The sequence below is a fragment of the Xylocopa sonorina genome, chromosome 10 (assembly GCF_050948175.1).
Source record: "Xylocopa sonorina isolate GNS202 chromosome 10, iyXylSono1_principal, whole genome shotgun sequence".
Lineage (NCBI taxonomy): Eukaryota > Metazoa > Arthropoda > Insecta > Hymenoptera > Apidae > Xylocopa > Xylocopa sonorina.
In genome coordinates, this window is record NC_135202.1 from 6,498,137 (window position 1) to 6,524,734 (window position 26,598).

A 26,598-nucleotide genomic window follows, 5' to 3' on the forward strand; every position below is an offset into this window, starting at 1 on the left:
GTGATACCACTTCCTGCACAGATCTAGGCTGATTGCAATCATTAATTATCATTACATCTTTCGATGAAACAGTGTACGCCACGTGTTAGACAGTTTTTTCTTCGCATACCTCTGCTTTGTTATACACATTGAAATGTTACAAATACTATGCTCGTCTCAATTTGTCAATTCATGCACCACTCAAAGGGTACGGTAAAAGTAATTTACTGAAATTATTTTTATTTACCAAAAAGGGACACGTTGGTCCCGGGCCTTTCTATCGATAGCGCGCAGACGTCATTCTTAGATTTCAAAGTCAAATTATACTTTCACGCGAGTGTCGCCGATGAAAGGGCAGCTCAAAAGACACGCCTACTGTTCGAACATCTTTCATCACCGCTTCGTGTTCGCCGACAGTGACCCTTCATTTGAAATCGAGCGAGTAAAAAACAGCAATTGCCGGATAACGTTAGCGCGCGGTCGAAATGCGCCATCCGGTTCTACGGCTTCCTCTTTTTCTTTTTCCGCAACCGCTTCTTCTTTGTAGCTCTTACGTTTGAATAATGCATCGCTTTCTTTCCCTCGGAAATATCCACGAATTAATCTTACGAATTCATTTTGGGCGGACGATTTTATCTCAGACGAAAGGGACTAACAATTTCAATCAAAGACAATCGTGAAATGAATTTCATTTGAATGTTAGAAATCATAAGATCGAACATTAAATTATATTCACATTCAGTGTAGAAATATCGGTGAATTGATAATAAGAGGAGACGTAGTAATCTGTAACGTTACTCAAACGATAAGTATTCATCTAAATTAAATATTACACGGCAGATAGTGACAATCTGCAAGGGACGATATAAATAAACTTTCACAGTGGAACTTTCCATTCGATTCCAATTAATGTGTATCAGGAGAGCTTTAAATGTTAAGAAAACATATACAAGGAATTAAAACTTCATCAATAAAACAGATATTGTCATTTTTTATACATTAAACCGATGTTGTAATCTATTGAATCGTACAATGCTTTTAAAGCATTCCAAATCATCGCTGCATTCTTCTCGCTATTATATGTATCGAATTGGTTACAAAATTTCACAAGTATTTACTCGTCCTTGACTTTAAAACGTCATCATTTCGAATGCATTTGACTGCAATTCGTTGGTGTAACAGAAGAAGCAGAATGTACTTGCTCTCTGCATTGCATGCTATAACGGTACACGGAATTAATTTTCAAAAGAACAAAAATGTTCAGAATGAAGGAGAAAATACTCTTTCCCTTTCTCTGACATAACAATCCGACAATCAGGACTGCTTTGGATCTTGGCAGATCACTGAACTCATCCCTCATAAATTCAGGATTTCCCGAATTCAAAACCCTTTCGATTACATGATTTCGTGATTGGTCGATCGTCGATCAATGGTGGGGGGGTATAAATGGGGGTTACATCCACGGAGCGGCGCACTGTGCGACAGTAGAAGGTCGTGTTCGCGTCGTTCTCGTTGTCATTTCCAAATTGTCTGTGAAACGTTTCGTTAAATTTTACAACATCTTCGTGCGCAATTGGTTTAAACGATTCGGCACGTTTAGAAGCTCGCTTTGTTTGTCCTTGTTCCGCGCACGATCTGAACAGCCCGGTTGTCAAAACGAAGAGCCATGTGTGTACGTACGCTGATCGGCACCGAAAGCAACGAGCCGGTAGTAGTATATAATAATCAGAACAACAAGCTTCAAAAGGCAAAAGAGAAGTACATGAAGTTACACGACGAGATGGTCACAAAGGAGATGGAAGTCATGAAGCAACGGAAAAGTCAAACGGTCTTCATACCAGAGTTGGCAGATGACATCTTGAGGTCCAGCACTATAAGCTACAGCTCACTTTTGAAGACTTTATCCAAGTACTACGAGGCAATAAAACAAACAAAGATTTTCAAGTAAGTTACTTTCGTATCTTTTATTGTGCGCGTATCTGTACTTCCGTAGGTATATTCATTGAACCTATCCAATATATTATGCGCAACATACGATCGTTTCACCACCGATTTATCTCATTTTTCGTCCGCTGATCTCTTAATACGAAGATATAAAATATCGTGCCGATCACTGAATACGAAAGTGTAGCTATCTTTAACATCAATAGGAATCAACCTCGCACAATACTTCGTAGCATCTATTTGGTGACCTCTTGCTCGGTCAAATTTGATTCCAATAGAATATGTGCAGGTGCATTTTCTCAAGTGAAAGTCGGCATTTCGTTATATTCATATTTTATTTATTTAGAGGTTAAACGATGGAATTTTATCCCTTCTTTTTTTGGTGAGACGGCTTTTTTGGTTTTGTAGCTTTCCATGTATACGTAACCAGTTAGCGAGGTAAAAATTTTAGTTGAGCGGTGTTAAATGATATTTTCATTCAGCGAGTTGAAATCGCTGCAGCTATTTTTCTATCCTAAATTTTCTCTCGTGCTGATTTCGTACTTTTATATATACATATTTTAATTAAACATTTTCTTCCACAAGATTTAATAAAAATATGTAAATTTGTAAGAATACAACTTGCCAAACCGTGATGGTAAACCTGCCGAAAGTGTGAAGTACAGTTCAAATATTGAATGCTAATTTGACAAGTGGTAATTATAAGGTTGTATGGTTGACTGATAAATGGCAATTATTTTATGCGTAATAAGATACAATTTTTTTATCTGTGACATAACGATGTAATTGTTTATAGTTATATAATTTTCATGAATTTCAACTGCTGAGATCTAGGAAGTTAATGAACCTCCAATTTTGACGTGCAGATCTTTGTAGTTATTATCGTGTAATAGATAAGCATAATACTACATTGCGTATCGATAACAATTGAAATCATAACGCCATTTCATTGATAATTAATTCAAGACACGTATTTATCACCATTCGATTGAATTGTTCTTCAAAATTTTTATTTGAATACATTTTTTATGGCACATAAATTTGAATACGTGATTGAAATTTCGTAAGCGTTCGTTGTTTACGTTTATGATTATCAGAATCTTTTAGGTGACATATCACGTTCGCTTAAAAAGTATCACGATACTCGGGATCCTTAGTAATGGCAGAAAAGAAAACAGAAAGAGAAAGAGAAACGGTATCGTAACGTATATGTAATCCCGTTGAATAATTCAAGGCGCGATTGGTATTATAGTTGATATTGTTGTAATAACCACAAAGAAAGAAAAGTCTGCGATACAGAACTTAACGAACGGAACTTAAACACTTGTTGCATTCCTGCAATGTGCTACGTGACTACCGTGTACAAAAATGGCACCCGGTACCGACACAGTACTGGTTTATATTCAATCTGCAACAAGACAGATGTAATCGAGCGTAAAAGAGATACATGTTCCGATTACATTTTACCTGCGGAAGATAAACTCTTAATAACAATTTTATTGGTATTTATTGGTATACTGAAAATGTAATTATTACATTTTCTGTGCGTGTGTGTCCGTTTGTGTATGTATGTATACTTATGTTGCAACGCCACACATCACTCGCCATTAAAAAGTTCTATTACAGTAGTTTTAGTTTTAAAATTAACGTTAAGTTGATATTTTCGCGTTATGTAACAATTGAACAGCGGAAACGTGAGGATATAGTGGAAATGAGTTGTCTCTATTTACGTTTCAATTGAAAAACGTTTTATGCCACTTTCATCAACATTAAATATTAGTAGTTGCAAATCAATTAGGAGCTGCCTGTAATTTTCCGCCTACATGTTTATTCGCTAAATATGCAATGAACTTTAGAGGGTTGTGAATCATCATCGTCTGATCCATCTTTCATTCAATATTTATTGATTCAAGCTCGGTCTCTGATCCGCTTTCGCGTGTGCATAAAATTAACTCTGATTACAAATTCTCTCCGTACCGCCGTATATTATTTTTGAGTCCACATTTATTTTAAGAGATAAAAGTACACTTTAATTTTAACAAACTGGTATAAGATTCACAGGAAATTAGAGTCTATTAAATGTGGAAATATACGAATGCATATTTTCAAAATTTGATGAATAGGTCAGTGATAGTCATAAATAGGGATCCGCTATCAACATTCTATCGCTTCCTCGAGGCGCCACTGGCAAAATAGCATAAGTATACTCGGCCGGTATAAATACACGTATTACCGCTAAATTTATCGTGTTTGACTTTTTGAAGTGCATTCACATCTGACTAAATTTAACCAGACCGAATAATAATTACGTATCTGACAGTGATCCTCGACGCGTGCGCGCCGCCACTAAGGAATGCAACGTTTTGCGTATATGTGAAAAAAAGGAGCAGAATGACACACGGACACAGATTCGCCATAAGCGCGAAATACGCGTAATCGTAACAATTACGTAAGAAACGTAAGAAGTGCGGATTTGATAACTGGCTGACGTTATATTGTACACTTGTCATTACCTGCACTACTTACACTATCGGTATAAACTCGTAATGTAATTGCGATTATCATTTAAATTAGGCCGAGTTTCCTGAAAATTATTTTTAATATTATGAAACATACGAAACACACGGTCATCTTGGCTGGTTTTCAAGATCAAAAATACGCACTTTCACGTGACAAAAAAATTGCAGTCAAAGAGGTCAGCCATCTTCGCAGTGCTCTCGAAGATACTGGAAAATTAGTTCAAGGGCTTCAGTATTTTTCACCTTCTAACTTAGCCTCGTGCCTAACTTAAAATCGTAGCGAACAGTATTGTTCGATTCGTCACAAATGACGATTTACTAAATGTTAACAGATCTTAAGCGAAATGGAAAAATACGATTAAGTTGAAATCATGTAGATATATTTTCTAGTTAACATTATTTGTGTGGTACTTAAAAAATAACTAGTGGGAAATATTGACTAGGCTTGTTAGAGAGCTTTCCACCAGACTTTACTCGCATTACTTTCTGTTTATCCAAGTTTCTTTTCTGTATGTTCCTTGTGTTTCGAACTGTCTACACTTAAGGCACGGACCTTTGAAGCATTGTTACTTGGCGAGGCCATTAGCAGGTCCAAAGCGAAATGTACACCCCTCCTTCATTCTTTTCCTTTGTTTTCTCATGCCATACTTTCCTCCAACAGTATCTCACCAGCTACAGGCGTAACGATTAAGGAAGCATCGTATTACATCACGTTATCACAATATTATGAAGAATGGAAAACTATTTAATGGAGCACGAGAGGATTATTAGGTATTAGCAAAATAAATAATTAAATAAAATAGGTACGATTTTTATTAACAACAACAATGTTTAGAAGTATTCTTTTATATGTCTGTATAACCATAACTTATATGAACTATTTGAAGTATCAGAATATTCCGTAAAAAGTGTTAACTTGTCAGAGAAGAATAAGTATGGACATCAATCACACTGCGCCTTAATTTGTTCCTGACCACAGAGGACACTGATTCACGAAAAAGTACCACGAAACTTCAGGCCTCGGGAACACGAAATACCATGCACTGGAATTATTCATGAAAGCACCGGCTTCTCTCTCCCCCTTCAAACTTTTTTTCCCTCAAGAATTGCCGTTTCGCAAGAAAAAGCAGGTAGTTCCCGAAGAATTTTAATGGCGGTAATCCTCCAGGAGAGGCTGGTTTCCCCGCTTACCTGGCGCACGGTCAAAAAGCATATCTACAACTTTTGTAGGGAAGAATGCAAGTCGACGCGTGACGTAGCAATAGCTAGGAGACGTTCCGTGTCCGATCCTCTTTCATCCTGCTAAAATCGGCGGTTGAAAATATAGGCAGCTTGTTTGCCAATCTTGTCACGCGTTCACGCATTTGCGTGTGCCAGGCACTCACGCGCTCGGCTGGAACCGGCGAAATAAATTATGTCAATCTGTCGGATCTATGTGGGCATTATGTAGGACGAACAGAATTTATCAGCTATTTATTGCGAAAGAAAATGTGATATGCCCAACGAAAGAATTGTCGCGAAACTAATTACGTTGAACTTTATTAATTATTATGATTGCATTTTTTATTATGCAATCAGGAGTTGTCGAGAAATTACAATAAATACACTTCCAATAGACGATAGGTCTTAGTGATATTTGTATTTTATATTGCTTTAGATAAGTTTTTATTATGTGTGTTTGTTATTCGGATTCGAAGCTGCTTGCTTTCATTCTCAGCGACTGTTTAAAGACAGAAGTCAAAAACGGTTGTATACAGTCAGAAAAAAAAGTATGAACAGTTTGGCGGACGTGCCAAGCATACATTTGCGCGTGATGCAAACGGAACGAATCTAATTGTAAGCTCGGCCCGAATATTTGAAATGAAACAACCGCTTGGATATTTCGAGGCGTGAGTGCGTTTGAAGTTACTCAGGAAATATTGTGCATTTAATTGGAATGGAGTTAACTTAAATAGAACTCGAATATTCGGAGGCTTCCAATTTTGTAATACCTGAAGATATCAGTTTCAACGGTTCTGAAATGTTTGCAACGATCCAGTATAATCCTCGTAATAGCATTCGTATTCTTGATAATCCTATAACTCGCATTCTCAAGTAGTCTGTGTATTTGAGTTCAAGTGCCTCCATTACTCGAGTTCTCGGGTGTTCACCTTTGTTTGATAACGCGATACTTACACGAGTCGTGAAATCTAACTGTCGAATTATGCCGCAAAGCGGGCGAGCACCGTCGATTTCAATGTAGCCGTACGAAGTGAGGGGGGTATTGTTTGATCAACGTTTAAATTAGGAAGGTGAAATTGCAAGTCAGTGCATATGTACGCGTGTTCGCGCGCGCGTGTGCAATCCGAGCGATGGGTTGCGTGCCATCTCGCACGTTTCCCGCTTGACTCTTGATAACTCGTTTATAATGCACCGTACACTCTATACCTGCTGTCTTATACGTTAGAATACGACCGGACAGCTCGTAGATTGAAAACTTGAAACGCTTGCATGTTCACGCCTCGAATTACCACGTTTCAGTTCCCTTTCGCAACTGGCAAACCCTCTCCTGCCTCTGGGAAAAGGAAGAAAGTAAATTAATGTCGTTAGCAGCAATCTTAATGAACATTTTTCATCCTATAAATACTCTTACGAAAATATACGAATTGTGCATCGAATCTAATGATATGCTTAAACCATTAGGCATTCGCGTGACTGTCTTGTTTTTTCTTAGTTCAGTCACGGAACGCTTGTTACGCTTTTGAAAGGAAAAGTTCAACGTTCATTGAAACTAAAATCGGAACAAGGAACTCGCTATTTATATTTATACAGATAGGGGGAGGCTTGTTTGTGTGGGGTAGGAATAAAATTGCCTTTGACCGACCTCGAATCCAGTTGTTAATAATTGATGTGAGAGAGAATGAACGCTGGTACTTCGTGCAATGATCCTGAATGATTGATGTAATCACGAAGCATGCGGGATAGTGTCACTGGTTGCAGACAGCTCTTATCGGTCATCTGTACGATTTTACTGAAGTATCGTTGTTATCGGTATCCTTTAATTTATGTTGAAATATTATTTCAATGTTATTATTATTTTATTTGAAATATTTAATAATATATGTGCGTTTAATTGAAAATTAATTTATTTTATAATAGTTTCAGATAAAGTTAGGATCCGCTATACTTTATTTCTTGGCACAAATAAGCACAATTAAACATACATATATGCTAACTCGGCGGAATACGAGTAGTTTCCTCTTCCTTCCAAGATGGAATAAGTGATACAAAACTCCAAGTTGAATGTGTTAATATTAGCATCTTAAACAGTAAAGGAAAATGATTCAGAATTACTTTTAATGCATATGTTGAATAAGCAAGAATTGTCGAAACAATTCATCAGCAAGAAGGTACTTGACCGAACGCCAGTTGAAGTCTGCAGAAGAAGATTCCGAGAATTTCAGAACGAAATCACACGAACTCTTCAATATATCTGCAATATAGAGATACGTTTAATAAATTATACCCTACGCGATCATTATGTTCTCTTCCAGAAGAAATCAATTAGGAAAACCAGATAATCGACCCCTCAGTTATCGTTGGCCGTAAAACTGAAACGTGTGCGATAACTTGTATGTACCAAACACTCCACGTTTCCTAATATCTCAAATCACAACCAATTAATCCCGTCTACGTCAAGTATGCTCCTCATTAATGTAATGTTTAATTTGTACCATATGAGAGACTGAAAGTCTCACGCACGTGTTTTGGAATTAGAATCCTTGTACTAATCTTCTTTATTTTTTATATTATATAGGTGGCACAAGACACGTATCAATAAGTTACGATACTAAGGATTAAATATCAAATTGATTACCAACTCATAAATATTTAATTATGTGACCGGTTATTACGGTAAAGGATAATCGCAAACAAGTCACGAGACACGAAGCGTAAGAAATAGCGAACAAGTAGGAAGTGATTTCTAAATCGGTCAAATCTAAGACAAGTGACGCAGAAGACGAACGTCACAAGTGTAATTTAAACGGCTTGAAACGTGATGTAATTTACCTACGACATACAATTGGACACTTTGTGTTCCATTCACGTCGCGTAACACGCGTGGTTTTCTACTCTACAACAGAACCATTCAAACGCAAGTTCTACGACCCGAAATATAACGTATACATAATGTATTGTCCTTAGTAAGAGGCCACTGATACGTTCGGATGCCATTCAAACTTTATTGTTAGAGGATAGAACCTCGGCTCTGCGAGCTAATCACGGAAAGATAAAGATTTTCTTGTTTCGCAAATTAAATAATCCCAACGACTTATTGGGGAATTTGTATGCTTGCAACTCGATGGTGAAACAGTAAGGTATAACGGGATATCGCGTCTATCGCCTACGTGCGAATTGATTATTTCGTTATGGTAGGCATCCGGCAAATATATCGAATACTCTTAAGTCCGTCTATCGCATCGATCCCTCCGCAAATATGTTTTCAATTTATACCAATTCGCGTCTGTTACGTACACTTTTCTTTCCCTTCAGCCGTATCTTCGAAAATGGGGATACGCCACTTATCTCTGTTGATCCGCATACTTGTGATTTTTCGTTTCGCAAGACTTTGCAATACCATTCTGGATGTTATCACGGGGGAAATAATCGGCAGATTCATCGCCGCGCAGGCAAACTCTTTGCCGAAAATGAAGAAAATTCATTCAGGAGGTCGAATTTTTCATTAATACCGATACCGTGTTGTTTGATCCCAACTTATCTTGAAGGAAACACGACAATTTAGAAAACGAGGTTTCTTCTAAGTAGCTTGTTAACTTGATGCTTACATCTTATGTACGAATTCTGAAAATTTCTTTCTAAATTGTAGGAGAAAAAAGTATAAATACTAGCTGTAATATTTTTATTTAATTTTTGTCAAGATAAGTGTTGTAGTTTTAATCTTTTCTAGGTACCATCCAGTTCATCTAAGGATATCCTTGCTAACTTGTAACGCATTTTCATTCATACTTTTCTTACGTCGACGAGCGTTGTCTACGCTAGAAAAACAGACTTCAACTCTCGTTTAATTGAGAGGTAGTGAATGAATGGACGAGTGAATGAATTTGTTCTTTGCTGAAACAATCTTGTCGCGAGACATCATTCCGTTCTGACACCGTCTGGCGCCCGGATGATGATACTGCGCCAACACATCGAGTCTCGTGTGAGTCCGACTTTAACTGAGAACCGGATCCGATAATAAGATGTGGTCACGCGAGTCGTGTAAACTGTATCGCTGACGAGACTGCCGTGTCTGCCAGCCGTCGATTTTCGAATAAATCTAACCAGGATTGTTCTTTTTAAAAAACCGCTCGACCTGAACGAAGAAAGTGTTCGCGAACAATTTTCGTTTGAAAGCGAATGACCAGACTATCCCTTACAACTGTAATCTTTTCTATTTTTACTTTTATATTTAAATAAATTATTTTTTGAAGGATAGCGTGGAAAGAAGCATTAGAAAAATGTAAAAAGATTATAATAAAATAACATTTTTATATTGATCTATTAATCATTTATATTGATTAATATCACATTAATATTAATACAAAAATGTGTTTAATTTTTGTTACAGAATTCTGTTTTACACAACACAACCAGCTCACGTAATTATGATTGCAGCAGTTCTTTGCGTGACATCGGCTCTTGTGCCAACTACAGATAGAATGCACGTTGGTCATCCACAATCGAGAGCAACATCCTTCATTTATCTAGCATCATTCGTAATGCATCTTGGTGCACAAGTTTGGATGACATTTGTATCAGGTGACTAACTGTAAACGCAAAATTAACATAAAAACGGTGATAGTATGTAAAAAGTAAAAAAGTTAAAGAATTTTTTTCTCAATCAATTTCTTTTATGTATAGGTCTTTCCTTGTACTTTGCATTACCAAGACATATATTTGGCGAAGTGCAACGCATTTTGTTCCCCAGATACTTCACCATCAACGCGAGTCTCAGCTTCACCACGCTCCTTATTTTCGTCAAACACCATCCTATACATACTTGGAACACGGAAATTGCCATTCAGGTTTATTAATTAGAGTTTTAGAATAATCTTGTACTGCACGATAAAATATGATTATCTTTTAGAAAATAATAGTTAACTTTATCTCTCATACAAGTTATAAGTCATAATTAACAAAAGTATATTCATTTTCAGGTGGGTGGTATGTCTATTGCTTTTTTTCTGGAATTACTGATACGACTCTACCTGACTCCGCCCCTTCTGCGACTAATAGTGCAGAAAAACACCTTAGAACGTGCAGCTGGCGTCGGCAACGAAATTGGTGTTCATAACCCCGGGCCATTAAAACATTGCCCCCATTATTTAAAGATTCATCATGCCTTCAGACGTGTTCACGTTTATATAGCAATGGGGAATATGCTGACCATGGGGTGCACGGTCCTACATCTCCATTATATAGCTAGCAAATTGTGTGTTCTTTAAAGATACGATTTTGGTTCTTTAAATACGAGTTTCTCTGATTTATTCAGAATCCTCTACTTTTAAAGAGGCTGAAATTGCACAAGTATATTAGCAGAAAAGGCTAATGCAGATTTTTAAGTCGTTTAGTATTTGTTCCTAAGCACAGAAGATATTTAACAGAGAATTTAACCATCCATTCTCTGAAAGAGAAAAAAGTAAGTCGAAAGAATGACAAGTCTGGCTAACAAAGAATAAAGCGACGAGGTATATATTTTGAAAATGTTGAGAAATCTCCGTGAACTATGTTTAGAAGTATGGGTAGAATAACTGAGCTCGATCTATATAATCGTAGATCGAATATTCAGTATAATTTAGCCAAGCATTTTATAAGATCTTCTTAAGCAAAGATAAGCAACTTGCTGCTAGCCAATGATGTAAAACATGCGACATGTTTGGTACAAAATACAAACTGCGGCTACCATTAAAAAGCAATTCTGAAAATAAAAAAATTTGGATTTACTAATATTTATTAGTAAAACTGAATTTCTTGATAAGCTTTAACGTCAATTTGTTAGTGACCTACTACTGTTAACAGTGGTGCGATATAAATCTCTGTTTTAAAAGTATCAGATGTGCGTCACTCAAGTGCGTTGTAACAAATCTGTATCAACCACTAGACCTTTAGATTTGTTTTATTTTATTTATTACGTCGCCATTGCAGCAAGTTACTGGGTTTCGAACTTCGACCTGGAACGAAAAAATGGTTACTCATTGTTAATCTAATTTGATGAACAAGAACTGTTGGTTCATTTTTAACGCGATGCATTAATTATAATAAAATGTAACCGTATGCGAGAATAATAGAAAACGTAAAGCCGTTACGTTCTTTCAGAACGGAACATTTCACGTTTAAAAATCGTTTTATATGAAAGATTATTGGATATTTGGTGTGGTTGATCACACCACTCAACCATCTTTTATTTGTTACTTTTTTCTTTTTGGAAATGTGCAATGTGCGTGTACCTCCGGCTAAAATGTAAAAGAAACACATGGTCTAAGAACTAAATTACAAAGCTAGTAAAGAAATATATTTATACAATTTAGAGTGAAAAACAATGCATGTTCTTAGTCCTTATTTTTAAGGAAATATATACTCGAAATTTTAGAAATAATTATTAGGGAAAACAAGATAAAACAGATCTTGCCAAAGTTTAATGTAAATTATTGATAGGGATAATATATTTTAGAAAAATTGATCCGTCGTAGTTGTGCGTGTAAATGTCTTTTAGTTATTGACATTAAATCGAAATAATAGTGAAAAGCGAAGGAAACGCAAGATCGTTGACTATACTAAGTGAATAGGTAGCGAAAGACTTGCTCTGTATCAGAGTTAATATTTATTGAAGTAGCGATAGCATTATAATAATCTAATCCTATATCTGTATGAAATTATCGAATATTCGATGGGAAACCAACATGAGATTATCGTAAAAAATGAATGTATTAAATTGGCTAATGTTCTATCTAGCATATTTCATTATTGTAAATAATGCATCTCGCTCATTATTATATAATTGAGTACCAATATAAATCGTGCTTTTCTAAAACTTAAATTGTATTAAATTACAAATCCTATCACATTAATTGAAATGTGGAAAGTATTAATTATAATTAACGCCTCTATCATCGATCAGTTCAAGTAATTAACATATGAAAAATTCTACTTTCAATTACAATCTTAAAAGCTCGCAAGTAAACACTTCATCGCATAAGTTACAAATTAATACTAGTATCACGAACGCTACCTCTATAACGTTTCCCTATTTTAATAAAAGAACAATACAATTTCCTTCCTTTATCAGCGTATGAGTACATCTCCATACGGTAATAATTTTTATATATTCTTCGTATAATATTTTGTATAGTTAATACAATGGAAAGATGTATGAAAAACCTATCATTATCATATCCTACTTTTTTTCCCTAGGAAATAAAGTATGCTTTGATTTTCATAAGAAGTCCTCTTCACCGATCAGATATTAATGCAGCCCAGCGGAGTATTCACGAAAATCACAGTGTAAATATATAAGTATAAACATATATACAATTGTTTGTAACGTAATGGATATATTTTATTTTGTTTCATTTTATAAAAAAATGGTTGTCCAAGTGCATATCGTGTATTTTAAGACCTTAAGAACTAGGTCTATTCACCATTTCTGAAATCTTATTGGATGTATATATCGACACAAAATAAGATACATCAATTACGGTCATATACATTGTCATAAATATACACATGGTTCATTGGTATCTATATATGCTACTACTTAACTTTTAATTATTCCATGAGCCCTTTTAAATTTGTATGATTCTTGTCGATCATGAAACAAGTTGTTCGACTAACTTACAAATTGCAAATACATAAGATACCAGTGGTACAGTGATAAAACATTGTACAGATAACTCCCGTATAACACGGCATTTATTTTCTACGAAACTAATTCTTATAACTTTCATATGTAACACGATAATTTGTAAGAGCTTAACTATCGTGTTACATGGAGGTTACTACATCATCGTTAAGTTAACATGTACACATACTGGATATTTTCAGATTGATCCAGCCCATTTATTCCAACAATTTAAATTCATAGAATTAATGTAACCACACGACAAGCTTTAAAAAAACTTTTAAAGTTTATCTACATATTCTGCCTACAGATTACCCGTCCATCACTCCAAATATTATTCTCATCTAAATTTTCGATCACTTAAAAAATAGCTAGTATTTGTACATGCTTATTTTACAGGTACAAAAGAAATAAAGAACTTATGGCAGAGGAAAAATTCTGTACAAATACTGACGTCAAATACGCACGATTTGATGGATTTAAGTAGATGATTTGTAAAAAAAAAAGACTGTTACATGCAGAGTGATGCAATTCTAACGGAAAATATTTTTTTTACACCCTTAAGATTTCTGCGGCTTTGTTATAACAAATCGCAATCCAGTCGGGTTGCGTGGCGCCCCATTGAATTTGATTCACTTCTCCCTCCGCGGCTGTATAAGCGAGAATCGGATCTTCGATAGCTCTTGGCATTTGCTGTATGTCCCAAATTAACGCCTGGTGGTCGTCTCCTGCCGTACAGATGTGGCAAGACGAATGCGGTGCCCAAGCGATTCCATTAACGCTTGCTCTGAAAAATGAATGCAAATAGCAACATTGAATATCAGACGCACAAAATGTTAAGCCCAATAGATACTTGATAAATCAAAAAAGAAAAGTGTAGAACAAAAACATATTGTATACCTATGATTATTAAGTCTCGCAACTGGTGTACACGGGACACGAACATCTAATATAATGACCTCGCACGCGTCCATCGCGACTGTTGCAAGATAATTTGGATCTTGCTTGTTCCATGCAAGTCGCAAGAGTGGTGTGTGCTGCGGATCCTCGTAGATTATCGTAGAGTGTTCTAAATGCCGCAAATCGAACATGCGAACCGAACCATCCGCACCTACGGACGCAAACATATCGCGGCCACCGCCAGCGCGGCTAAATGCTATGTCGTACACTTCTTTGTCGTGAGCAATTAACTGTGTCTTAACATGGCCAGTAACCATGTTGACTCTACCCAACACCTGACCCGTCTCCAACCCCCAAATAGTACACGTTGTATCTATACTGGAAGTGCCGATTAAATTAGGATCCACTTCGTTCCAATCAAACGATGTGAGCGGTGCGCAAAAATCAGAATTCTTGTTGTTATTTAAAACACATTCCAAACGAGTTTCAGGCTCTGCTGCTCGCCAAACTCTTAGATAATCACCAGACGTGGCCAGGAGATCAGGAAACAATCCTATAAACATCAATGAAATCATCATAAATCTGTTATTAAGTTGAAAAGAGACATTTTGTAATAATTACACAAAAATGAAAGAATACCTTTACTGTCCGGTATCCACATGATTTTTGTAGTCGGATAAGGGTGGTCGAATGTACTTTTGGCACTAAATTCAGAAGTTTCTTCGTCAAGTGAAACTATTTGTACTTTATTGTTATATTCCTCTACAAAACTGCCAAGAGCCAAACGAAACCTCTTGTCAGGCCTTACAGACCAATTGATACTATACAACGGCCATGGTGCCTCATATTTGTAGATTTCTTTCCTTTTAGGCGGTACACTATGTAACGCCATCTTTTAATTTATTGTCTTCGCTAAAAAAAATTGATTTTGAATGTACACTGCATAACGAATACACATCAGACTATGTAAATACAAAATTAATATTACTAAATACCCAAGAAAATAAACTAAACGAGTTAATTACATTTTTTTTTCTCTTCACATTTTTAAAACAATATTTATAGCACAGTTTTATTACTGTACAATATTCTCTTCAATATAATTGCGTAAATATAAACAAGTGGAATAATCACTTAGATTCCGATACTAACCTCACAATTGCAAGCGTCCAAAACGCAACTCGCTTTTCAACACGATCTGTTCGCAGATTGGAGAATTTACTCTTTCATTATAAACATATTAAGAAGATGATCATTTAATATTGCGAATGCCAACTAAAATAGGCAAATGTTTAATTTATAATGTTTCATAAAGATATAGAATTAATCAAATCTTTTGCGATAACATAAAATGGCGCTCTTTTAAATTTGACATTTTCGTACACTCACGAGCGTTTATCTTTAGTATTACCCAAATTAATGGCAACATTCGATCAATTTTAACAACTGAAGTACACCATCAGAAAAAATATAGACACACATTAACGCAACGTTAATAAAAACGACATTCGTTTATGTTAAAGCATGTCCAAATGGAATCCTCGGCTGAACATAATCTCTGTTCGTATTATTTACACAACACTAGCTAGAAACCGAATTCATTCGTAATAAATCAAAATTCAAGAATACAATCGAAATTCTAAGTTCGACAAACATAAATATATCAAACGAAAGGGGTCTTCGTTTTTAATTAACCTTGACAATGTACAAACTACACATTTCAATCATATCAGAGATATCTAAGGAAAATGGAACCCACGTTCGCGATAGTTCACACGCATTAATCTTCCAGCAAAGGATAAAATTTTATTAATTACTCGTGGCGCCATCTGTTGGAGAAGCGCTGAAACTAGTCGGGAATTAGTTTCAGTACTTTCCACAGAGATGGCGCTAGTAGTTCTTGAGTGGTTCACTTCGCTGTCGATAATGCTGTGCGACCAGTTTGAGCACTTTTCACAGAGATGGCGCCAGGGGTTCCAGAGTAGAGTCAGTATCATCTGTCTCACTCTTTCTTATAGCTTCTTTATATATCTTTCTCTCTCTTACCTCTAAAACGAGAAACATAAAAGAAATTACGATAAAACTACTAAATATACAATATTTTATTGAAACTAATAAAATGTACAATAAATTACAATAAAACTTAAGCTTTATATAATGCAAATGATTATAATATAATATTTCATCTATCTATCGATGCAATTAAATAGTCTAACGTATATTTAAATAAAAAATATAACAATCCTCTTAAATAATGAATAGCGATACAACATTAGAATATACTACACATCTATTGCCTTCCTGATTTCGTTTTCGCATCTCTTTTCTTCTCTCTGCTTCTCTCTCTCATCTTGATTACAGAATTTTAGAGTATTGCTGATTAAATAAAGAAATTCTTTAATTTTCATTGAATAGAAAGAGTCAGATAATTTATATCTCCCGCTTTCGAAATAAGAAAGAGAAAGATATATAGGAAAGCTATAAGAAAGAGTGAGACAGATGATACCAATACTACTGTAGAACCCCTGGCGCCATCTCTGTGAAAAGTGCTCAAACTGGTCGCACAGCGTTATCGACAGCGAAGTGAACTCGGTTAACTGGTGGCGCCATCTCTCGAGAAAAGGCGGAAGCTTATTCTCGATTAGTTTCAGCACTTCTCACAGAGATGGCGCCACATCCACAAATATATTTATGGTTAGCGTAGTGGTTACTACTTCCACTTTTATTACTATAATCATTTTTATACGAATTGCTGATCATTTTTATGCTATCGAAAGACCAATACAAATATGAAAACACATAGAGTTACAGTGGACGATCAAAATTTCCACGCCTCGTGTCAGATGTCGAGTGGTAGTCGAATCAGCTGACGAATAAAATGCATGCGTCGAATGATGTAACATTTCACGTTGAGCCTTTCATTGAATGCGACTTATTGTGATGTTAGAATGATTCATCCATAACGTGCACATCCTAAAGGAATACCAAGAAACACGCGGGAAAATATATATTCGTATATTATAATACTTAAGTTTATATTCATCAGGAAAGGTAAAAGGGTTATTTATACACGATCTCTGAACCGGTTTCATTCATAAATAAACGTTTCTTTCGAAATTACAAGCGTGCATACGTTTTGGCGGCAAAGGACGATCAGCTGATTGGCCGACAGCAGTTTGGCGGGAAACGGTGGTAAATAGCACCGACGAAGAATCTTCCTGGCTTTTTCCTTTGGCATTCGAGCGGCTGGATTCCGTACAGAAGGATAATATCTTCTCTGGTTCTGACAATTACGAAAATTCACGATGCCCCTTCATATCTCAACGAAGGAAAACATTCGCAAAAACCTCGAGAACGTTTCCTTGAAGGATGTAAGTTCATTCAATATTTTCGCTTTTAATCGATCTCTAATTTTTCGTTCGACGATTAATTAATCACTCGTCACTTTGTCCGCCACAAATTTTTTTTACCTGAACAAATTTTTTACCGCAATTTTTGTATCTGCTTATATCAATTTTATTATTTAAACTTACTCTTTGTACACGATACGAAATATATTCGTGTCGTTTGCTTGCTGTTCGCGTTGATAGGAATGTTATTTTTCCTCCTGTTTCACATTTCGATGAGTGACATTATTTCGTGCAATTAATTAAAATACTACGTATTACGTGTCACGTTACAAGGAAATATTATATATAGGAAATCGCCACGTTAAAATGCAATGAATTTCTGAGAACGCATTTGTTCATTCATAACAAGTTATTAAGTCTAACCTAGTTCCATATAAAATAAAAGATAATACTTCTGATTGTATGATGATACATATTATTTACAAAGTAGATAGAATAATCTAAACATGTTGTCTCTATTTCTGTTTAACACACGTTCGTTCAATACAGCTAAGGAATTAAGTTGATATATTGTATGCCGAGTTCGAATGTAATATGTGCACATGACTGTGTTTATATTTGAAAAAATAAAATCCATGTCATCTATAGAAAATACATTGTTCGTGGTATTCTATTGTAATTGTTAATTGCATAAGAAATTATGTTTATAGACTATAAGGTTATCGTAGTTCTACCTCATATTCCTTATGGACTGATATATTGACACGTATATATATGCTAATTGCATGGAATTATGCAATACAACAGAATCTTTAAGTTCATTATTTTCTATGCATCCATGTTATTTGAAATGTTATTGAGAAAAGTTATCAGAGATTCTATGAGTGAAACGTTGAACTCTAAAGTTAATAAATAAATTACTGTCATTTGTCAAAAAGATGTTATATTTGATACGAATGTTATTAACATTGGTTTCCTTGCTTCCAGACTTCTCCAAAGAAACTATGTACAGCGGTAGCAATTTGTCGCGAGAATGATACAAAAGTTGGAGTAAGTAGTCGCCTTGTATTTATTCTTGCTCAGTATTATTATGTTAATCTAACTTTGTGCTCTTTTCAGGTAATTAAATCAAAAGTTGTAAGTAAGGGGCAGTTAGTTGAAAATGAATTTAATCCACAATTAGAACCATTGCTGAAAGAGAATCCGCGGAGGTTTGTTGTCTTCCCGATTCAATGGCCTGATATTTGGCAAATGTATAAGAAAGCAGAAGCATCTTTCTGGACAGTAGAGGAAGTGGATCTTTCCAAGGTATAACTTTTATCGTTCAAATACTTAGATTAGTTTTAAATAGAGAAAGTTAAGCTCATCAATGACTGTGCTGTATTTCATTTTTGCAGGATATATTTGATTGGAATCGTTTAACTAGTAGCGAGAAACATTTCATATCTCACGTATTAGCATTTTTCGCCGCTTCCGATGGAATCGTTAATGAGAATCTTGTTGAACGATTTAGCCAAGAGGTACAAATTACAGAGGCGCGTTGTTTTTATGGCTTCCAAGTTGCCATGGAAAACGTGCATTCAGAAATGTACTCTCTGTTAATTGATACGTATATTGCAGATGCCAAAGAGAGGTAAATAATAAGCATAATACAATTCTTGGAAAATTTAATCTTCATTGTTCTTTTCCTTTTTACTTATAACGTTCTTTTAGAGCACCTTAATTATTATCATTGTTTGATTGTGATTTAATAACTTGAAATGAATTAATTCATCTATATTTCTTCAAACAGTATAACATCGATTCAAGTGCTTCTGAAAATTGTTTTTTATATTTAATATTGCTTCGTTACAGGGACTTCTTATTTAACGCCATCGAAAATTTGCCATGTGTTGCAAAGAAAGCTAATTGGGCTTTAAATTGGATAAATCACGAAAGTGCCACCTTCCCTGAACGTGTGGTCGCGTTTGCTGCAGTGGAAGGTATCTTTTTCAGTGGCAGTTTTGCTGCTATTTTCTGGTTAAAAAAACGAGGTCTTATGCCAGGACTTACATTCAGCAACGAGCTTATTTCTAGAGATGAAGTAAGTATGCACCTACATCTTATTGCGATTTAAACTATCATCTAGATTATAGATATTAGATACACGTCTAAAAAGCCGAGTTATCAAATAAAAGACAAAGGATTAAGGAATGTATAAGATTAAATACTTAATTCTTTTTATTTTTCAGGGATTGCATTGCGATTTTGCATGTTTAATGTTCAAACATATTGTTCAAAAACCATCGTGCGAACGTGTTACATCAATTATTAAAGATGCCGTCAAGATTGAACAAGAATTTTTGACGGACGCTTTACCCGTTGAAATGATAGGGATGAATTGTAAACTGATGTGTCAGTATATTGAATTCGTTGCGGATAGATTACTCATGGAATTAGGATGCAAGAAGGTTTGTAAAAATACTATAATTAAAAAATGATATAAGTGTAATATATTGATACGCAATGTTTTTCTTTTCTAGATTTACATGTCGGAAAATCCATTTGACTTTATGGAGCATATCTCTTTGGAAGGTAAGACAAACTTTTTCGAGAAAAAAGTTGGAGAATACCAAAAATGGGGAGTAATGCAGAATAAAATCGAAAGCAATTTTACGGTTAACGCTGACTTTTAATTTATTAGATGAAGGTATTTTGAAAATTGACACACTGTTAGCGTATTGTTACTTTGACTACATAGTAGAGTATTTACTGTTGATTTCAACTAAGACAATATTGATTATCTCATTTTTTTTTTTTTTTTAAGAAACAAAAAGTGCATATACGTCTCGTTCTAAAATTTTTCGATCATGTACATATAGACGTTTTATCTTTACGTCTGTATGGATGAAATTGTATCTTTGTGAGAGGACAAAAATATTTATGAACTGTTTTTCTTTTCTCATATATCAGGACTGATTTAAGTATACATCATATATATTAGGTCTAACAAATTAATAGGTAGCTGTATTTATTTTTAACTAAAGTTTTTATATTTTGACGATAATTATTTAGAATTCAGTTACAACTAAATCTATTTTTCTGTAACACTTGTTAAACAAACAAACGTTGCTACCTACTGTAAAAAAATATTAGTATATTATTAAATAATACAAATAATGCTCTAAAATTAAATAAACGTATGTTATCAATTGGAAGTTTAAAGCTTCAAACGTGAACTGTAAATAAGATTTGTATAAGAAATGCACGGAAATCCTTATTGGAAACGAAAATATTTAATAATTGAGACTATATAAGCAGCTCAGTATTCATATAATAATTTTGTATGTACATATGACATAATCAAAGTGTAAGAGATAGGTGATAATTGATAGGCATCGAAACACATCATAAAACTTCGTTTATTGAATTTTCTCATTGTATCATTACATATATGAAAAGTATAAATGTACAAACTATGAATCTTAACAGTTTTCCTAAAATTTGTTAAAAACCTACGTAATTTTGATACAATTTAAAGAAACTGTGTATTCCAAGTATATATATATATATAATAATCTGTTTGAAGACATCACGGAATGTAAATATATGAATCTTTCAATTATGTACAATATTAATGAATGTAAATTATTGCAATATTCACCCTGCGAGATAAATTTTGATTGAAACACCTTGATCTCGATATTACATATGCTTTAAAAGTATATCTTTTATATAACATTTTTGTAAGAGATATTAAACAACTTCAGTTTGAAAGCCACTGTTTAAACGACTTAAATATTTTTTACGACACTCCATATCGTCGGCCGGTCTATTGTAAGGTAACCAAACAGGTTCTCCCACGAAATAACGTTTTGCTTTTATATAATTCTATGAAATAGAAAGTAGATAGATAACAAACTGCTTCTGCATAACTTAAGTAAATAATATGACATTTACATTAATATCCATGGTAAACCTGTGGTATATTCCGCTGGGTATTATTATCAAGTCTCCAGCTTTAACTTCTATGCGTACCCATTGATCATCCTTGTCTCTAACATCAAAATACCCCGAACCATCCAAGATTAATCTTATTTCCTCATCAGTATGAAGATGTTCGGTGAAGAAGTTTTTCAACTATAAATTCAAAATATTTTATGCAGCTCGTGCTGTTTACATATCAGAATTGAAATACAAAGCGTGATTAAACTTTTCAACTTACTTTCTCTTCATAATTTGGTAAACAAGCCTTGGAACATTCTATTTCATCCTCGTATGTATAATTACGTTTCATCTTTAATTCCATCAATGTATTATCATTTTTATAATCTTTGTGATCAATCTATAGTGATGCGACCAAGTAAATACAACATATATATATTATTTACAAACATATGAAGAATTTCTGTTGGAGCTATAGAACATGTTCATTTGGTATAAAAAAGAATGGTTATAAATTTGAAATTGGAAAAAAAGCATGACAGTTATACTTAAGAAATTTCTGGTGGAATATAAACGTTCAACCTAACCTTATAATATTCGACACCTGTCTTCTTGAACAAGTCCTCGAGAGAGATATATTCAGGTGGTGTTTTATGGTGTTCGAGCCGTTGATCGGCATCGCTATTATCCATATACCACGCGCAAACCATTTTTTTCTCGTGGATATATTCGTATAAATTGATCGTATAGTTTTCACACTTGTTAGTCTTTAACGACGTAACCTTGATAAAGTTCTTTATATAGAGCCGGTGTATATTTTTGGAGATACGTTATCTAAATTATTATGATCAAAGTAGAACGTGCTTTCATAATTATCGTTTAAAATGTATGAAGGATGAATATATTTTGATGTTGTAAGAACTTAATATAATATTGATATTTGTGCTTTCTTTTTTGTGTTTACGTTTAATGTATCAATTGTATTGAATTTTTAGGTATTTAAAAATGTTTACGAAGATGTTATAAAAGCCATTTCTAATCGTAAACAATAATCTTTGTACGAAAAACTACTAATGAATTTTTGTCAGTGAAGAAAGAAGTATATCAGAGATGAACGACATGAATGAATTCTACAAGAAAATTCAAATGTACCTTATGAAGAAGAGTCAAGAGTATGGAGAACTGAAATTACTTAAGGCAGTAACAGATGAAAACACGAATCAGATAAACGATATATGTAAGTCAGTGACCAACATATTCGAAACCTACAATATACCTATTGGAGAAAAGGCTTCGGTAAACAATAGGAGATGCGTGGAATCTTACAAATACTTATTATTAAACACTAATTTTGAGAATCATGAACGTTTAGCAGAAGACATTGCTAGTGGACATTTGGTTGACATGTGCCCATCGCTATCTGAATATTTATTCATACAAATATTATTGAATCTTGAGTACGAGAAAATTTTAATTGAATCACTTTTATACGTGCCATTTGACTTATGTATAGAAATACTGAAATTAATTCCGAAGCACATAGATAAGTTACCATTTCGAAGATCAGTTGCAGTTATATATCGGTTAATGTCAGTCATATACATTAAGTTCTTTCAATTAATGAAATTTGGTATACAGACTAAAAATATTGAAGAAAGTATTAAAAGTCTCTTACTTAATTTTGAAGAATTTTTGTTGTTATTAAACAATCCAGAATTATCATGCTTGAAAGAAGTGTCAAGCTTGAAGAAATGCGAACGGCAAGGTATTATGTTAAAAAAATTGCTGATGACAGCAAAGACATTGTTAGAAAATAGGAAGAAAGAAATTTTAATTTCTGAGGATCTTGAAAAATTGTATAAAATTACATTTGGTACAGAGGCATTTGTAAAATGTGAAAGCACATTAATGCAAAGTACCATATCAAAATTAAATCAGCAATTAATGGATTTCGTACAGAATAAAATTAAAGAAGTTGATTGCAATACTTACATTTCCTGGACAGAGCTGGATGACGATGAGAATATTACAATCTCTTTACAACGTTCCATTGGAATCGAATCTTATTATTTCAGAGAGTTCATATTGAAAGATGAAGAATTATCGGAGAACACTTCTTTAATAGAGATTTTGCAGCATTTATCATCTAAACCTGACCCTAAGCAGTCAAGCTTTGTTTTAAGTTTAGAAGAACTTTGTTGTGTGATATCTAATGGCAAAACGGAGGGCATTGTAGAATTGTTATACAGATATAAAGAATGGGATCGCTCGATACTAAATTTTATTTATGATAATAGATCATTACTAGATAAGAAAGGCTACTTAACTTTGTTAGAGTATCTTACTTTTATTCTCAGGGAATCAACAGATGAAGATTTGAAGGAATTCAGTTATACCTTAGTTATGAAGATACTGGCAGTTCAAAGTATTCCAGATCTTTATGAAATTATAATGATGTATTTAACCAGATATGATGGCAAAAGTTGTTTGGAATTACCACATACAGAGGAAGCGTTTCATGAGTTCATCATACGAAATGCAAACTTAAAAATAGCCACAAATTTAAAAACTGTTCTGTTGTTTGTTTTAAAGAATCCTAGAATGGTATTGACAACACTTTTAAAAATTACCATTGGCCATCTCCAGTACAGGAATATCATGATTTCTCCTACTGATTTACTTTTGTTATCACCATTCATGCAAATAAAGGAAGACAATGATCAATTATTTTTAACAAGTATTTTGAGGACCATTTGTATAGAAAACACAGAATGGAATTCCAAAAAATTTGGAGAATTTCTAGAAGTTATACTAAACAGCTCCATAATTAAAGTGGACGGACTGATAAACAATGTTTTTGTACCATACTTGAAGGAAGATAGTTTCAACGCGTCAAACATAATTTCCATTACTAACAATATTCGTAAGTTGCAGGTTAAATGCACCAAAGATATGAATGCTAAAGATTTAATAATAGCTCTGGCCAAAAGAATGTCCTCGCTTCGAAAGGATACGAGTATTTCGAGATACATAAGCAGTGAAATATTCGTTCAGATTAAAAGAATACTGCTATACTTCTTAGAAAATCGAGATTTTCCCTTCTCTACGAAGAAAGAGATAATCTGTGGAATTGAATCAGTTATCGAACCCGCAGACAAGTTATATTTTGCTTCCCTTTGGTACCTAATGCAGAAGGATGTAACAGTACTAGATATAATACAGGATTATGGCAGTCGTTGTTTCGTTCTATTAAACAAATTGAAAGATGATTCCAAGACATCGGAAAAGTTACGTAATTATTTATTGAATTTGAATTTGCAAAAAGAAGACTTTTTGCGTCATTTAATTATTCGTTCCACTGACGACGAGTATAAGAGATTAGGTACAGATCTTGTCTTGGTGTATTGGTTCGCTTTTGGATGGAAGGATAAAATTGACGCTTATGATCATTTTCTGCGTTTGACCATAGAAGCGTGTTGTTTGTCTTTAGAATATCCGTCCATCGGTGGAAGCGATTTATTCCCGTTTTTGATTCAATCTTTCACGCATTTTTGCACAATGTTTGTATGTATCAAAGGGATCGCAAATTACGAACAGATATACCAATCATTAATTAGGAATATCAAAAAGCTCGATGAAAGCATAAAGTATAGTCCTTATGCGCATTTATTTACTTCTTGCCTATCACATTTAAATGATAATACAGCAGATGACCCCATAAATATTTTACAAGATGTCCTAAACACTTTTAATCATTTTAGCGATAAATGTCTTAAAATCAGGAATGAGTACGATGAAAAAATACAAAAAATCTCTCATTCACCAAAAGTCTCTAATTTCTATATAACTCACGAAGTCATATCTGCTTGTATGAAAGTACCTGCAAAAGAAGCTCACGAGTGTATCAATAGAATGAACGAATTGTTTCTTTCAGACTAAATTATGCTTATCATTACAAAATTATTATTACAAAAAGTATCTAAAGTAATATAAATGAACAAACAAGAAAAAAAAGGATTATAAATATTAATTTTTTTATTGAGTTCAATCTATGAATATTGTAAGTTTATTTTTATTTAATTCTCGCAGTCTTGATTAAACAAGGAGAGAGAAAGAGAGAGAGAGAAAAGTTGGAAATATAATAAATATTAATAAGTTGTTGCTTGTTTTTATTCTATATTATATTTGTGCGATATTTCCAAAATGCCAGTACAATGGTTAGTAATAAAAAAATGTGAAAAAATTGCATACAAAGAAAAAAATGTGCACCAATATTGAGACAGGTAGCAATCAAATGGGTAGCTTCCTTTGGACAGTCTCAATGCTTTCATGGAAAAAAATCGTCTATAAAATGAAACGAAATTTTCTGTATCAGCCTATCGCCTTTAAAATAAGATTATGGTTTCTCGTTTCAACGACTGCTAATCATTTAATTCATGGTATGCTTTAAATGGCATCAGAGAATTATCGTTTAAAATCATTCTAATTTAAAAGCATTTGAAAACTGGACAATGGGATAGTAGTTAGTATACGACATCCCTTTGCAAAGTAAAACCATTACTTTTTCAAGCTTGAACCATTTTTTCCATGTCATTGAGTAACAAGATTTCTGTAGCGTGTGACTAGATTCTTATACTGGTAATACATAAAACGGAACACGTGAAACATGTCAAATTAAAACCGAAATTTCACCGATGAATATAGAAATAATTAATACAAGACAGTAAATTATCAGTATTTTATATGTTCCTCTTCAAGTCGCAGAAAATAAGAATACTCGTCATAGGTGATAGTTTATTTTCATTTGCGTAAAACAAGGAAATACACAAAGGCTACATACTTTTGCGTTTCTCTTTTTGCTCGCCGCTAGTGGTAAAAAATAACGCATGCTCCCGTTCCGTGTATTTCCATTTTCGACGCGAATCAGAACAAAAATGCAAATGGAAAGAAAAAGAGAAAATTCGTAAATCAGTAGCAAACAATTTTCGCAGATGGTGTTTACAAATGTCTCGAGTATCCGTTTCTCGTCTACCCAAGTGATATTATCGCTTGAACATAATTTAATCCCGATCAGTTGAACAATCGAACCAAGGAAAGACTGCTA

The 26,598-nt window shown here is 34.1% G+C and overlaps 5 protein-coding genes across 7 annotated transcripts; 3 read left to right on the top strand and 2 right to left on the bottom strand.

The window, feature by feature from the left end:
- The first annotated feature begins 1,467 nt into the window (after positions 1-1,467).
- On the top strand, positions 1,468-11,839 carry LOC143428373 (transmembrane protein 205). Its single transcript, XM_076903180.1, has 4 exons — positions 1,468-1,923; positions 10,051-10,241; positions 10,344-10,507; positions 10,640-11,839. The coding sequence occupies exons 1-4, from the start codon at positions 1,646-1,648 to the stop codon at positions 10,925-10,927; spliced, it is 921 nt and encodes a 306-aa protein (XP_076759295.1). The 5' UTR covers positions 1,468-1,645; the 3' UTR covers positions 10,928-11,839.
- A 445-nt stretch (positions 11,840-12,284) lies between these two features.
- On the bottom strand, positions 12,285-15,742 carry Wap (DDB1 and CUL4 associated factor wap). 2 transcript variants are annotated; one of them, XM_076903179.1, is made up of 4 exons: positions 15,373-15,742; positions 14,860-15,127; positions 14,221-14,773; positions 12,285-14,107 (listed from the first exon to the last, which is right to left on the bottom strand). In XM_076903179.1, exons 2-4 carry the CDS (start codon positions 15,110-15,112, stop codon positions 13,873-13,875), a joined length of 1,041 nt encoding a protein of 346 aa, XP_076759294.1. In that variant the 5' UTR covers positions 15,113-15,127; positions 15,373-15,742; the 3' UTR covers positions 12,285-13,872. The 2 variants fall into 2 exon arrangements, with proteins under 2 accessions (XP_076759294.1, XP_076759293.1); XM_076903178.1 differs by having other exon boundaries at positions 14,860-15,132; positions 15,373-15,741.
- Positions 15,743-17,436: 1,694 nt separating this feature from the next.
- On the top strand, positions 17,437-20,367 carry Rnrs (ribonucleoside-diphosphate reductase subunit M2). 2 transcript variants are annotated; one of them, XM_076903177.1, is made up of 7 exons: positions 17,437-17,591; positions 18,558-18,620; positions 18,690-18,878; positions 18,968-19,203; positions 19,425-19,653; positions 19,802-20,020; positions 20,093-20,367. In XM_076903177.1, exons 1-7 carry the CDS (start codon positions 17,526-17,528, stop codon positions 20,243-20,245), a joined length of 1,155 nt encoding a protein of 384 aa, XP_076759292.1. In that variant the 5' UTR covers positions 17,437-17,525; the 3' UTR covers positions 20,246-20,367. The 2 variants fall into 2 exon arrangements, with proteins under 2 accessions (XP_076759292.1, XP_076759291.1); XM_076903176.1 differs by lacking the exon at positions 17,437-17,591 and adding an exon at positions 18,340-18,474.
- Positions 20,368-21,259: 892 nt separating this feature from the next.
- Adi1 (acireductone dioxygenase 1) lies at positions 21,260-22,242 on the bottom strand. Its single transcript, XM_076902367.1, has 4 exons — positions 22,082-22,242; positions 21,775-21,894; positions 21,510-21,689; positions 21,260-21,440 (listed from the first exon to the last, which is right to left on the bottom strand). The coding sequence occupies exons 1-4, from the start codon at positions 22,202-22,204 to the stop codon at positions 21,306-21,308; spliced, it is 558 nt and encodes a 185-aa protein (XP_076758482.1). The 5' UTR covers positions 22,205-22,242; the 3' UTR covers positions 21,260-21,305.
- Positions 22,243-22,562: 320 nt separating this feature from the next.
- On the top strand, positions 22,563-25,586 carry LOC143428036 (uncharacterized). Its single transcript, XM_076902612.1, has one exon. It carries the CDS (start codon positions 22,605-22,607, stop codon positions 25,431-25,433), a length of 2,829 nt encoding a protein of 942 aa, XP_076758727.1. The 5' UTR covers positions 22,563-22,604; the 3' UTR covers positions 25,434-25,586.
- Positions 25,587-26,598: the final 1,012 nt, after the last annotated feature.